Source organism: Bos taurus, chromosome 2 (genome assembly GCF_002263795.3).
Source record: "Bos taurus isolate L1 Dominette 01449 registration number 42190680 breed Hereford chromosome 2, ARS-UCD2.0, whole genome shotgun sequence".
Lineage (NCBI taxonomy): Eukaryota > Metazoa > Chordata > Mammalia > Artiodactyla > Bovidae > Bos > Bos taurus.
Genome location: NC_037329.1, coordinates 95,903,481 through 95,918,893, shown reverse-complemented (window position 1 = coordinate 95,918,893; position 15,413 = coordinate 95,903,481). Strand labels below are relative to the sequence as shown.

Here is a 15,413-nt window from a genome sequence, read left to right as displayed (position 1 = left end):
ACCCGCTCTCTGGCCCTTTAAAGCCGGTCATTTCCGTCGGCGACCTTGGGGGCGGGGAAAGCGACGCGCGCGCCACGCGAGGCCGTCTCCGGAGCCGTAAGTAGAGGCAAGGCCGTGCCGCGGGCCCCAGTGTGTGGCCCGCCGGGCTCCCGGGGTGCTGGCTGTGCCATCGGCGGGGAGGTTCCGGCGCTCCCGGGGCGGGGTGAGGCCGCGCCGAGTGGGCGGCCCCTCTCCAGGCTCCAGCCCCTACCCCGCTGCTTCCCGTAGCCTCAGGGCCCGGCGGAAAGACGTGCGTCCCTGTCCGCTGCCCCTCTTTGGGGTTGGCGGGGCGGGCGACTCCGGGGAGGGCTCCCAGCCGCGGTGGGGGGCCACTCCATGCCGGACCCATGGTCCCGCTCCCCGCGAGTGATTCAGAATCCCCGAGGGTCTTTCACTTTCAGTCTCCAGGAAATGGATCTGCGTAGACCGTGTATATCCAACTGGTACCATAAAGCAGGATAATCACAACGTTAACCCCGGGTTGAAGTTCAGGTTCGAGTCCGTGGTGGTCCCCATTGAACTCACCGAGGGAGAGGGAGCGAGGGGAGACCAACACAAAACAATAGATGCCCCGCCGACCGCGGCGGGTTGCAAGCCGCAGTCCACGCGGGCCCAGGCGGTTTAGAAAGCGCTACTTTGTCCGCGCCCTGAGCTGACATCTCCACTTCGCTCACTCTTACCGAATTCACTGAGTGGTTACAGCTGAATGTATAGGGCATCCAGCACCTTTGGCGTGAATTCAGAGCGAAATCTCACTTCCCAGGAGGGCCGTGCAAAAGGGATTAGAGACTTCGCCTCAACTCTTTCTTCTTTTGAACTTGTAACAACTGGCTTTGAGCACTTGGAGCTACTAAAGAGGTCATGCATTTTCTGGCTAGAGCCTCACTCAGGATTCTTTTTCCCTACAGCTTGGAGGGAACAGAGAGTTGGCGGGGGCGAGATGGCCCTGGTGCCCTATACGGAGACCGCGGAGATGGGGCTGCAGAGATTCCACAAGCCTCTGGCCACCTTCTCTTTTGCAAACCACACGATACAGATCCGGCAGGACTGGAAGCAACTGGGAGTCGCAGCGGTGGTTTGGGACGCGGTAAGTGAGCCCCGGACGCCTCTGAAAATATCAGCAATTGATGATAAGACTGCTCTTATTTTTGAAAAGTTAACAGCTTTGTTGGCTTGTAATTCATATACTGTACCTTTCACTTCAAGTTTTTTTTTTTTTTTTTTTTTAAGTAAATTCACAAAGTGGTGCAAGTACCTCTATGCTGAGTTTTAAAACATTGCATCACCACACCCCATCCCCAGAAAACCTCTACCCACTAGAATCATTTTCCTGCCCGCCCCCCACCCCACTAAATAGATTGCATTTTAAGGGTGAGTAAAGAAAGCTGAGAGAAATTAAATGACTTGCCACTGGAGCCCCTAGCTGCTTTGGAGACTAAGTTTAACATTGCACAAAGAAAATGTAACTGACAAAGCCCCACAGGAGGATCATGTGTTTTCTTTAAGTTTTCCATAGTTGTCATGATCAAAAAAGGACACTGTAATTGCTACTTTTCCCTCTCCCCAGCCCTGTTCTTTCAACTGCTTGTGGCAGACTTGCCCTCAGCCTCTAGCCACACCTGGGATTCAGTGGGAAACTCAGGATTCAGTGAATGCTGGATAAATGATTGGCATAGATACAGTTTTACCATCTTAACATTGTATTAGGGGTGTCAGAAACATTCAGGGATACAAAATATTGATATATCTGTAACCCAGTGGTACTACTAGGAATCTAGTCCAAGGTAACTACAAGAAAAGTTTTCTCAGAGAGTAGTAAAGATACAGAATAGTGAGGAATGGGTGAGTCTCCTTCATTCTCCCCTAGAAGAGGAATTGCTCAGTATACTATGTGGCCATGAAAAATTAAAATTATGTTAAGAGCATACATTGATTTTTAGAGTTGTTTGCAAATGCTAACTCACATATCAAGTCCAACCCTTCATCTGAAACTTACCCCTTGATGTCGGGTCGCTGAGGGGTGATGAGTGTTAGGGGCTCAGGAGAGCAGGAGAGAGGGGTGCAGCTCCGAGAGGCTTAGTGGGGCTCTGCTTGTCCCCTTTGGTTTTGGCTTTGCTGATTTGAACTCGGTTTAGGAACTGGACTTTCCTTAAGCCAAATCACAGAGACCGTTCATGTCAGCTCTGCCAGAATGGGTTTGTAAACCTTGAGTGTCAGAGTGCTGTGACACAGAAGTTAACCACCTTCCCAGATTCAGCAGGACCCGGTCTTGGGTGGACAGAATCACTGACTGCTGCTGTCCCCCCAAGGGCCTCCGGTGGGGCTGGGGGCAGCTGGGCTGTGGGACTTGGTATCCATGTTTGCTCTAGGTGACCCTACCAGCAGCAGCTGAGTTCCCACGGGTGCTGTTAACCTGGGAGATGAGCCTCGCAGTGGGAGGGGGTGTGTGGTAACTTCCTGGAGCATGGAGCCTGCTGGAAATCCTGAAGCGCTTGTTGACCTTAACTGTCATACTGTGTTTTGACTCAGGCTGTCGTTCTTGCCACGTATCTGGAGATGGGCACTGTGGAGCTCAGGGGCTGCTCTGCTGTGGAGCTGGGTGCTGGCACAGGGCTGGTGGGCATAGTGGCTGCCCTGCTGGGTGAGTGTGACGCAGGGCTCCCTCCCGTGTGAGTGGAAGGGTCGCCTTTTCATGACGCAAACCCATTGTTAGTTTCCCTCTTACTGGGTTACTGTCCTTCTCCTTGTACTTATTATGAGTCACGGGCCACAACTGCTATGTTCACAACTTCAGGAAGGCTCATTCCTTCTCTTTCTGTCTCATCCTGTTATTTATATTCTCACTGGAGATGCTTTGCCCCCTTCAATTCTGTGATGATCTTAAGGAGACTGAATTCAAAGAGAATTATCCAATTCGTGTATTTTTTAATTTTTATTTTTATTTTACAGTTTTAGGTACCGACCTCCTGCAGTACAGGGGAAGCAGGTTTGATCTCTGGGTTGGGAAGTTCCCCTGGAGAAGGAAATGGCAACCCACTCCAGTATTCTTGCCTGGGAAATCCCATGGAGCCTGGCGGGCTACAGTCATGGGGTCTCAAGAGCTGGACATGACTTAGCAACTAAACCACTATCCCTGTCTCTATGTTTGGATTTACCCCAAGGAAGTAAGGAGAGCAGAAAATCTTTTACCTTTGTTGCTGAGGAATCTTTGGTGGTTTGTTCCTTTTAGGAAGGGCTGGGCCCCCTGCAGTTTGAACTGACATCTTCTATTAAACAGTACATAGTTCTGACTTGATGTCAAGGTTTATGTATGTGTGTTTTTTGCATACAGACATTAATTTAGGCCTCGAGCATTTTTAACCTTCATTTCTATTTCATAATTCATTGACTCTTTTTTGACAAAGAGTTGACTGTTGCAAAGAGTTGACTGTTGACAAATTTTTTGATTCTTTTCTACAACTTCTGGCTTGTGCAGTTCAAGCTATTTGATGATTGGGTAGACCTGCCTCTAAGATATAATATATACTATTCCTCACTTCAGTATTGTCAGCTGGGGCTCTTGTTTGTTCTTCCCTGGGTCTAGAGTGGGGCCCAAGAGCCTGCATTTCTTATGAGCTCCCAAGTGATGACAGTGATGCCCAAACTGCTGGTCCTCAGACCACACTGGGGTGGTCAGGATCTAGAATTCCATCTTGTGCGTACAAATACTTGAGGACCCACTAAAGCCCCACTTTTGTCCTGTTCTTTTTCTGGCAACATATCTTTTTCAGTATTACTTTCTCTGTTTAGATTTTGCCTTCCCATGGGGAGCATAGGCGGGGCGGTGGGTGGAATTACGTACCTAGAAGCTGATTTAGGTCCATCTGTCTGACATCACAGGTGGCACTAGTGGTAAAGAACCCACCGGCCAATGCAGGAGACGCAGGAGATGTGGGTTTCATCCCTTGGTTGGGAAGATCCCTTGGAGAAGGGAATGGCAACCCATTCCAGTACTCTTGCCCGGAGAACCCCGTGGACAGAGAGGCCTGGTAGGCTTCAGTTCCACGGGGTGGCAAAGAGTCGGACATGACTGAATCGACTTAGCCCACACGCGTATCTGGTGTCACAGCACTCTCAGTCACCAGGGAGGCCCTCAGTGATACCACCTTTTGTTCTCCTCACATTAACCTTGTATCATCCCTGTGTATGTTAGGTATGTTTTAAAATTTTCATTTTGCCAGTGAAGCTGGAAGTTCTGGGAAACTAACCCACTTTTTGAAGTCCTGATTAGTGTTGAGCTGAGACTCAAACCGGGCTTGTCGGATACAGCAGCCTGAGTTTTTTTCTTTCTGCAACACTAACCCTCGTCTTGGTGGCGTGAGAGGAGTTAACTGGATGGAAAGATGAGGTTTCTTCTGTCTCTTCCTGAGAACAAGGGCGTCCTCACTGCTGTCAAGACAGACTGTGGTGATGTGCACAGGGTTAGAGGCCCACTAGGCGCTGACCTCTTTTTTTTTTTTCAATTTAATTTTACTGAAGCATAGTTGATTCCCAATGTCATGCCAACTTCTGCTGCACAGCAACCCGACCCAGACATATATATACATACATACATTTCCCATTTTGCTCCGTCACAGCATACTGAATACAGTTCCCTGTGCTACACAGTAGGACTTTGCTGCCATTCATCCCACATACAATAGTTTGCACCTGCTGATCCCAAACTCCCAATATGCCCTCCTGCCCACTCCCTCACCACCCCCCAGCCGCAAGTAAGCACTCCACCACCTCTGACTTCTTTTACCTCTTACTAGCTGTGTTACTGGAGAAGGCAATGGCAACCCACTCCAGTACTCTTGCCTGGAAAATCCCATGGACAGAGGAGCCTGGTAGGCTGCAGTCCGTGGGGTCGCAAAGAGTTGAACACGACTGAGCGACTTGACTTTCACTTTTCACTTTCATGCAGTGGAGAAGGAAATGGCAACCCACTCCAGTGTTCTTGCCTGGAGAATCCCAGGGACGGGGGAGCCTGGTGGGCTGCCATCTATGGGGTCGCACAGAGTCGGACACGACTGAAGCGACTTAGCAGCAGCTGTGTTACCTTGGGCAAGTTGCTGAATCTCTAAACCTCAGTTTCCCAATAAAATGGGGATAATGACCGTATTCACTGCCCAGCGAGGATCAAATGAGATTACCTGTAGACATCTGTAGGTCATTGACTGGCACAAAGTAAATGCTCAGCAAGTGTTCATAGCCCCTCTGCGTGTTTGTTTCCGATCTGGAAATCTGCATTTGTGGGCTTGGGAAAGCCAGGTAAGGTTCTTCAAAGACCATCCCAGAGCGAGGGACTAGTTAGTTGTTGCCACAAAAGATGGGGTCTCTGGTAGGGGCCAGAATGCAGAAGGGCAGACGGCGTGCCTGTGGCTGCCCCGGCAGTAGCTGTGGCCTCGTTTCTCTGCCGCCCCAGGGCTCGGTGCCCGCTCTGCCCCTGGCTCTGCCACGTCTGACTCCAGGCGGTTGTTTCAGGTGTCCGTCTCTCCTGGCCGGCTGAGGCTCCCGAGGAGGGGGATGGTGTCTCATTCTGCGTGTCCTTGGCGCGAATACAGCAGCTGGCACACAGTGGATGCCCAAAGAGCTTTGGAATGAAGGATGAGCTAGAAAATCAGGAAAATTACTGTTTGTTATAAAAATGATATAACTCTATTACAAAAATAGCCCTAGAAGCAGTCTGAAAAAAAGGAAAAACCCACCAAAGATTCTGGTTGTTCATGACTTTACAACATAATTACCATTAGAATCTTGGTGTGTTTCCTTCTTTTCCTTTTCTCCATCCATATTTTTAAAAATTTATTTTTAATTGAAGAGTAATTTTATAATGTGTTGGTTTCTGGCGTACAACAATGTGAATCAGCCATAAATATACACATGTCCCTTCCTTCTTGAACCTCTCTCCCACCACCCACCCCATCCAACCCCTCTAGGTTGAGACACAGCAGTGGGTTGAGCTCCCTCTGTTTTCCGCAGCTTCCCACTGGCAGTACATATGGTAATGTGTATGTTTCAGGACAACTCTCTCTATTTAATCCCACCCCGTCCTTCCCCAGCTATGACCACAAGTCTGTTCTGCATGTCTGAGTCTCTATTCCTACCCTGCAAATAGGTTCATCAGTCCCATTTTTCTAGATTCCATTTATTTGTTAATATATGATATATTTTTCTCTTTCTGACTTACTTCACTCTTATAACAGGCTCTAGATTCATCCACCTTACTAGAACTAACTCAGATTTGCTCCTTTTTGTGGCTGAATAATATTCCATTGTATTTATGTACCACCACTTCTTTACCCATTCGTCTGTGGATGGATGTCTAGATTGCTTCTGTGTCCTAAGCTATTGTAGACAGTGCTACTATGAACACTGGGTACACGTGTCTTTTTCAGTTGTGGTTCCCTCAGGGTGTATGCCCAGTGGTGGGATTGCTGGGTCATATGGTAGTTTTACTACTAGTTTTTTAAAGGAATCTCCACTCATATTTTAATCATAGTTATAATCGTGATTCCATACATGTGTCTATGCATTTGGTTATTCCCCTACCTAAGTTACCTTCTCAGTGAGGCCCTTCCTTTCAAACCAACTCTTCTTACTTCCTGATGTTTTATCTCTCTTTCCTGCTTTATTTTTTTCCTTAGTGTGTACCTCCGACTAACATACTGGATACCCTACTTTTAAAAACACCCCTTGCTGCCTCTCTCCTCACTTGAATGTAGATTCTGTGAAGGTAGGGGTCTTTGTCCCATGGCTGATGGCAGCCACTTGGATATTTATGGAGCTGGTGGATGTTTTGGGGAATGGTCAACTGACAGTAAGATTCTACTGAAACTTGTGGCACACTTGGCAGGTCAGAGGTAGCCTCAGAAACCTCTGAGGCAGGCGTTCGAGGAGGTCTACATCTAAGAGCTATTAACGTGAACACTGCGGTGGCATATGGAAAACCACATCACTCCAGTGCTGACAGCAGAGTGCTCTGTAGACTGTTAGGAAGTCCAGAGGTAAAGTTCTAGGTCAAAGCAGGAAAGGCTTGTTACCAGGAGAGATGGAAAGTATCACTGAATTCTACTCACCAGGCAGCATTCTGTCTAGCAACAGTGATAGGTGCATGCATCTGTCAACTTGCACATTTTCACAGTATCACACTCAGGACTGAGTCACATGTCCAACGGAATTATATACTCTAATACGCTATATGTCAAGATAAGAAACCTTCAGTATAAACTGTACGGAAATGGTGCTGCCAGCAGCTGTGCTGGGATCCTCTGGGGGATTGCCCATGAAGACTGCAGACTGGAGGGTACAGATGAAAAGTAATTTATGAAAGAATGAAGTGTAATGTTTATGTTTTAGAAGTTACAGGGTTAAAACCAAGCAGGATTATGTGTATAATAGTGTTAATGCAGTGTAGATGAGGTGTTTCAGGGCTGACCTTATGTAGTTGCTTCACCTGAAGGCTAACTACCAGTTCAGACTTCTCTCCGCCATACTGGTTCAAAAAGTTGAATCTCTTAGTTCATTGTAAACAACCCACAAGAAACAGATTAATACAATACTGCCTCCTTTATTTTACACATTGCTTGTAGAAACTTAGCACACAGAGAACATTATTTCACCTACAGGACTGTGATACAATCTTGTGATTTTTAATGTTATCATTTTTCCGTAATTATATGTAAATTGAATGATTGCATATAGATTGGCTGCTTCCTGACAGCATAAGTAGAGGTAGATTGAAATTTCTTAGCAGCCAGTTAATCTTTTCCATGCTTCTTTTTAAAGCTTTAGCCCCAGAAAGGAGCCTTTCTGTGTTTAAAAGTATCTTGCTGTCTTCATAATCAATTGCGCCCAGATTTTTCATCTTTGGCTTCCATTCTGCCCTGAAGCCTACTGACTTGAAGATGGTACCCTAAGGAATGAAGTGTAATGGTAGACACCTATGGAGGGTGGGCCACTTCTGCCTGCAGAATTCAGAAGCATCAGCTAGCTTATCACTTGGGGACTTTGTATGTAATAGGCGTAACTTCTGCAAACAGTGAGAAGTCATAGAGGCGAACAGAAGGTTCATGTTTACCCGCAGGCACTAGAGGAGGAGCTTCTGGCCACTGTTCTGATGTATTAGGTGAAATGTGTAGAGTCGCTCACCCTGCTTTTTAACTTGACCCCTCTCCTTGTTAATGGTACTGATGTGCGCATTACTTTCTGTCCCACATTCTAGGTGCTCATGTGACTATCACGGATCGAAAAGTAGCATTAGAGTTTCTTAAATCAAACGTTCAAGCCAATTTACCACCCCATATCCAGCCTAAAGCTGTTGTTAAGGAGCTGACTTGGGGACAAAATTTGGGGCGTTTTTCACCTGGAGAATTTGACCTGATACTTGGAGCTGATATCATATATTTAGAAGAAACATTCACAGATCTTCTTCAAACATTGGAGCATCTCTGTAGCAACCACTCTGTGGTTCTTTTAGCTTGCCGAATTCGCTATGAACGGGATTACAACTTTTTAGCAATGCTGGAGAGGCAATTTACTGTGAGTAAGGTTCACTATGATTCTGAAAAAGACGTACATATTTACAAAGCACAGAGGAGATGCCTGAGAGAGGACTTATAATTGGTTCTAATTTATAAGAATGTTGTCACTGAGTGTATCAATTAAGGTCTTATATGGGGAATATAATCATATGTAATAAAGTAGCCCGCGGTACAAGTTTAACCAAAGGTTCTCAAAAGACAAAGCAAATGTGCAGTTGTAAAACAAAGCAGCACTTCGTCCCATAGCTGTGACTTCTTTAGTTATATATTACTAACTCTGAAATTCAGTTAACATGAAAGCAAAGTGTGAGATTTTGGTTTGTGTTTTTTCTGTATCCCATATACTGCCTCTCAATAAACAATTTTCATCGATGCTCTGATGAAGGGTTGGTATAAAGAACTTGTTTTGGTGAGGCTAGGTGATGCAAATCATTTAAAACACATTGTAAGACATATGTTTATCCCAGTTGTCTAATTTTATAAGACAAGAAGTTTAATGTACGTTCCTTGATCTGTTAATACTGTTGAAATCTTTTGTCTGATGTATTTAGGCCTTAAGTACTTTTGGTTACTAAAGATTAGGATGTGAGTTTTCTGAGGTCTCATATGCATTTTTGGTATAATTTCACATTTAGGTATATAAACAAAAGAGTAAATAAAAATAAAATTTTAGTTACTTTTTGGTAAGCTCCTAAAATCTTAGACCTCTATGTGCTGGGAATAGATTATCTTCTTCAAATCAAAAGCTGTAGTATCTCCCTTCAGCTTTACCCTTTCTCGAATGTTTTTGTATTTCTCAAATGTTGTTTTGTAGGCTTTCCCTGCCTCCTCATGATGCACAGGATGACAGTAAAAGAAAAAGTTTTAGACCTCATCCCTCCATGGGAGGTTAACTCCCCGTCTCAGCTCCTTCCACATTGCACTTATAATTGTTTATTCAATGTTTGTGTGCCCCAGAAGATTGTATGGTTCTTGGGGGGCCAGGAATGCCTCTGCCTCTTTCATTATGGTCTCCCCAGTATCTAGTATATTATAACCAAATATTTGTTGAATGAATTACAGTTAGAGGGTATTGATCTTTGGATTGATTGATTGCTACATTGTTTTATGATTACCTTTGATAGACGTTATGAAGTCACACACATACCCTGGCCTTTTGTTTTTTACCCCCACAATGTAAAAGCTTAAACAACAGCTTAAACATTTAGACCACAAGAATATTATAATTTCAGTATGATGTTTCGTACTAGAGATAGATTTCTTTGTAAAACATTACAAACAAGACCTCCTCCCTCTTAACTTTTAATGACTATTTTGGATGTGTCATATTTTAAATAGAGGTTTAGATAGAGGTTTTACTTTAATAAAGATGAATTTAAAGTTCTGAGGATTGTGATGTGCCAGTTCAACACAGTTCTGATAAATGCACATGAAATGGAAATGTCCACAGATAACCGAATCCATAAAATGCCAGTACTGTACCATGGGCCTGGAACATCTTTAAAAAGTAAAATAAAAGCCCTGCAATATTAACACTATAATGAAAGGCCAACCCCATCTAGGTTTGTTACTAGAAATGAATGTATTGATTGGAGTTCAGCTCCTTTGCTTGAACATCCCTGACTCTGGAGAGAGCTCTGAGAATGTCTGGGTATGGGTGGGGGGGGCACTAGAGTGCTTGGGTGCACCACCAAGTGAGGCTGTTATTGGGTTCTTTTATGTTTCTGTAAAACATTAAGAATCAGAAAAAGTGGAAGGTAATTTTTTCCCCTTGTCCTACAAATAGAAGAAAAGGTGAGAAAAATTCACCAGCAATAGCTCGGCTGTCTAAGTGAAAATCAAGTCATTTTTTTTTTTTTTTTTGGCTTTTGGTTCAAAATGGCACAGGTCCAGTTCCCTAGGGAAATAGACTCAGGGTTGAAGGTTAAGGTTTGGAAAGTTTAAATGAGAATGCTTTCAAGAACAACACCTCTGAGGGAATAAAAGTAGCAGGATTGGGAAAGAGGGAGAAATTGGGTTGGGATGCAGGTGGGAAAGCCCTCAGCAGAATTCAGAGCTGGGGTGGCCAGAAAATGGGTGTTGAGGTAAGGGGGTGGGACTTACATCCTTGTGTAGTCAGTCATTGGATCCAAGGGGCTTAACTTTGGGGTGGAGACAGTTCCTGAGAGACTCAGCTGAGCGCCATCAGCCACCGATGTTACCAGAAGCTGGGAAATGAGTGCTTCAGGGGTGTGTACAGAGGGAGGGGGTGTAAGAATATATCTGGTCCACTATAAATGTCAACAGAGTTGCGACTTTTTATTTCTGAGAAAAGGATTAATTTATTCTATAAATATGCATTTTAAAGTGTGCTTATTTTGTCCTCAAGGATAGAAATCTAGTCTCCTCTAGACCTACTGGCCGAAGCCTTGATTCTCACATTGCTCGGTTTCTTAAACTGTTATGTGGTTAACAGCCAAGTGGGTATCAGTAACTTTTTTTTTCCCAGTTAAAATCAAATGCCAATTCTAGTGAGGTGGATGAAACTGGAGCCTATTATACAGAGTGAAGTAAGCCACCAATACAGTATACTAATGCATATATATGGAATTTAGAATGATGGTAACGATAACCCTGTATGCGAGACAGCCAGAGACACAGATGTATAAAACAGTCTTTTGGACTCTGTGGGAGAGGGCGAGGGTGGGATGATATGGGAGAATGGCATTGAAACATGTATATTATCATATGTGAAACGAATCGCCAGTCCAGGTTCGATGCATGAGACAGGGTGCTCAGGGCTGGTGCACTGGGATGACCCAGAGGGATGGTATGGGGAGGGAGGTGGGAGGGAGGGTTCAGGATGGGGAACACGTGTACACCCGTGGCGGATTCATGTCGATGTATGGCAAAACCAATGCACTATTACAAAGTAATTAGCCTCCAATTAAAATAAATTTATATTAAAAAAAGAAAAAGAATCAAATGCCAAGATGCTCAGTTAAAATATACATCAGGTTTTTAGAACTAAAACTCTAAAGTCCACTTGATTTCTAAGATCCCTCTTAAGGATATCTTGCTTTAGTTCATGACAGAACCATCTGAAGCCATGGTTTCTAACAGCTTCTAATAGTACATTTATTCTTTGTACTCAAGGATCACAATTATAATTGATCAAAAAACTTTATCTAAGTGAACTGAACACTAGATTGAAAACCGAGGGCAGAGTAACGTTGTCTGAAATGTTTCATCATCTCTCCAAGTACAGTTTATGCTCCAGCAAGGCAAGGACTGTACCTCATATTTTATATTTCAAGTGTTAACAGTGTCCTCTTCATAAAAGTTGTTCAATAAATATATACTCATGAAAAATAAATATTCCTTTACGTATCAGTTACCTTACTAAATTACCTATTCTCAGCGATATCAAAATGTAAAGTGTATTCTCAGTAACAAAATTGTTATGCACTTATATAAAAGATTCAGTTCCAACATCATTTCTGGTTAATCTATGCCTTTAGTTTATGGTGGTTGATGGAAGCAAATGATTTTCAGTCATTTTTAAAATCAAGAAACAAAAATAACAATTTAAGATACTGTTCTTAAAATTCAAGCACTTTTTTAAATTTCTTATTTGACTGCACTATGTAGCTTGTGGGATCTTAGTTCCCTGACAAGGGACGGAACCCACACCTTTGACAATGAATGGGCAGAATCTTAACCACTGGACTTGCCAGGGAATTGAAACAATTTATTAATAAGATTCCTTTAAAAATCACTTTTAGTGCACTATTGGTAAGAGTCCCTTGGACTGCAAGGAGATCCAACCAGTCCATCCTAAAGGAAATCAGTCCTGAATATTCATTGGAAGGACTGATGTTGAAGCTGAAACTCCAATACCTTGGCCACCTGATGCAAAGAGCTGACTCACTGAAAAGACCCTGATGCTGGGAAAGATTGAGGGCAGGAGAAGGGGAGGACAGAGGATGAGATGGTTGGATGGCATCGCTGACTCAATGGACAGGAGTTTGAGTAAACTCTGGGAGTTGGTGATGGACAGGAAGGCCTGGCGTGCTGCAGTCAATGGGGTCGCAAAGAGTCAGACACGACTGAGGGACTGAACTGAGCTGATAAGAGGTCCTGGGTATAGTTGGTGAAATACACACGTGATTTAGTGTTAGAAAAAGTCATGTTATGGCTCCCACAACCTCTGCTGAGACAGGAGCAGCATTTTCAAGTGCTTTACAAGAATAAGGTGAGACGCTATAGTGAGTATATTTCCATGTTGTTCGAAACTGGAGATTTGGTTTCTCTCACCACTGACGTGAGCTGCCAGGAAAAAAGCAGGGCAGTCCTCAGGGCTCTCTCACTTCAAAAATCGAGGACTTCTTAGCTCAGAAGTTTCTGCTTTAAAATCACGTTATGCTCTTCTTCCAACCAGAGAAGGGTTAAAATCTAACACTAAAAAGATGGCATCACCACATGCTCCCTAGCTGAGGACAACTGTTGCTCAGGAAGATTAGAAGGGAAAACAGTAAAACAGAAATGAGGACTACTAACCTTAAGCTAGTCTGCTACTTTTAATTTTTCTCTGAATATTTATGAGAAGAGAGACTGTGAAGTTTGACATAAAAAATACTAATGAATACGACATTTTAAAATTAACTTAGCAGTTTCTTAATACTGCTTGGCAAACCACCTCGAAATATGAAGAAAACTATACTTAATAAGTTTCCACTTTTTGGTATCTATCCTGGAGATACACTAACTTGTATATACATCTATACTAACTTGTGTATATCTTAACAGTCAGCAGTTTCAAACAAACTAAATGTCCAGAAAGAGAGTACTAGTTCAATAAGCTGTGTTGTATCTATACAATGGGATACTTCACACCTGTTAGACTGAGGTAGATAGACATGTGGTGAAATACAACTATTGCCAAGACACATTCAGAGGAATAAAGCACCATCTATAAAAAAGAGGCAAGGAGAGAAAAGATTTACATGTGTGTGTACATTTAGTGACAGACTGTCACTAAAAGGATAAACTCACCCATTTGTACTGTTTTTTTCCAAATATACTATTACTTTAAAAAACTAAGTTAAAAAATTAGAATGAGGACATTATCAAGAAAATGAGAAGAAAAGTTACAGGAGAAAATATTTGCAAAATCCTATTATTTGATAAGGATGTAGTATCCAGAATATATAAAGAACTCGAAACTCAAGAAAAAGCCAAGCAATGAAATTGGACACTTCTCCAAAGATATACAAATGGCCAAGAAACACATGAATAGACGTTCAGTGTCATTAATCATTAAGGAATTACAAGTCAAAACCCCAGTAAGATACCACTTCCCCATCCATAAGAACGGCTTTACTATTTTTTTTTTTCCAAAAAGTAAACAAGTGTTGGCCAGGATGTAGAGAAACTGGAACACTTCTGCATCGCTGGTGGGAATGGAAAATGGTGCAGCCACTGAGGCAGTTCCTCAGAATTTAACTCACAGAATTATGTGACCCAGCAATTCCACTCCTAGATGTATATACCCTTCAAAAGTTGACAACAAGCACTCAAACACCAAACTTGCACACGAATGTTCACAGAAGCATCATTTACAATGGCTCCAAAGTGGGAACAAAACAGGCACAACAGATGAACAAACTGTGGCATATATATACATTGGAATATTACTGGGCCATAAAGAAATGAAGTACTGATAAATGCTACAATGTGGAGGAACTGCAAAAACAGCAGGCTAACTGAAAGCAGCCAGACATAAAATGTCACATATTGTATGATAATGTGAAATATCCAGAACAGGTAAATCTACAGAGATTGGTGGTTGTCAAGGGCTGAAGGGAGGGGAAAACTGAATGATTCTTATTTGAGTACAGCATTTCTTTGGAGTGATCAAAGTTTTGGAACTAGATATAGGTGGTGGTAATACATTATGAATGCACACTTCAAAATGATGTTTTATGAATTTGCACCTCAAGAACAAAAGTCACATTCAAACTCAAATTACCTTCTCTCTTGTTAGGCCCTCACTAGCATTCTAAGCCCTAGTATGGTCAATGTGCTTAAGTTGTGGAGAAATTAAAATGAAGAGGGAAGGACAACCCTGATTCAAGGCAGCTTAGTGGATAATGGTGTCACCTTCCAGATGGAGAAGAACCAGCTTAAGGGACAATAGATTTAGAGGAGAAATTAAAAGTTCAGTTTGGACCTCTATTTTGCAGTCGGAGTACAGATGACAAATATGAGTCTAGAGTTCAGGACTCAAATTGTATTAATGTGTTACAATTGTTTCCTTGGCTGTGTGTCTTAGTTTCTTGAAGACAGGAACTTTTCAGTGCCCTGAACTGTGTTCTCAACAAGTACGTGTTTGTGAAATAAGCAAGTGACAGCAAGTTGTGGATGGAGAGGATAGGCACTCTTCGTTTTTACTGGAGATCCAAGCACCTAAGCTCAGCTGACAAGGAAGGTCACCGTAAATCCCAGTTAGCTCATCATAGTCCTGGCTTACACCTCACCCTTTCCCTCGCAAAAATGTCTGTCTGTACATTATGTGGTCACTCTTTGTAGAAGAAGAAAGGAATAAAACTCATGTATTTCTTTCAATACAATGGCAGATATAACAGGCTTAAACAACATGGCAATTTTTAAAGGCCCTGTAGACTGCAACTGCTAATTTTCAGAAATTGAATCAATAGTACAGGAGAGAATCTTTTATTCTTGAGCTTTAAGTAAAGAGCAGATTAACCACATCTCCTCCCCTTTCCTTCCATTTTATGCAATCACAGAACTTTAGAATTACAAGCAGAC

General features: G+C 43.1%; 1 protein-coding gene across 5 annotated transcripts in view; it reads left to right on the top strand.

Annotated features, from left to right (window-relative positions):
• Nucleotides 1-14: 14 nt before the first annotated feature.
• The window catches only part of METTL21A (methyltransferase 21A, HSPA lysine), an 81,868-nt gene continuing 66,469 nt past the window's right edge, over nt 15-15,413 (top strand). Inside the window, exons 1-5 of one of the 5 annotated variants that reach the window (XM_024977957.2) lie at nt 26-289; nt 441-531; nt 948-1,126; nt 2,569-2,680; nt 8,285-9,987. In XM_024977957.2, the coding sequence (XP_024833725.1) occupies nt 980-1,126; nt 2,569-2,680; nt 8,285-8,682 (657 nt within the window). In that variant the 5' untranslated portion in view covers nt 26-289; nt 441-531; nt 948-979 and the 3' untranslated portion in view covers nt 8,683-9,987. 5 annotated transcript variants of the gene reach the window in all.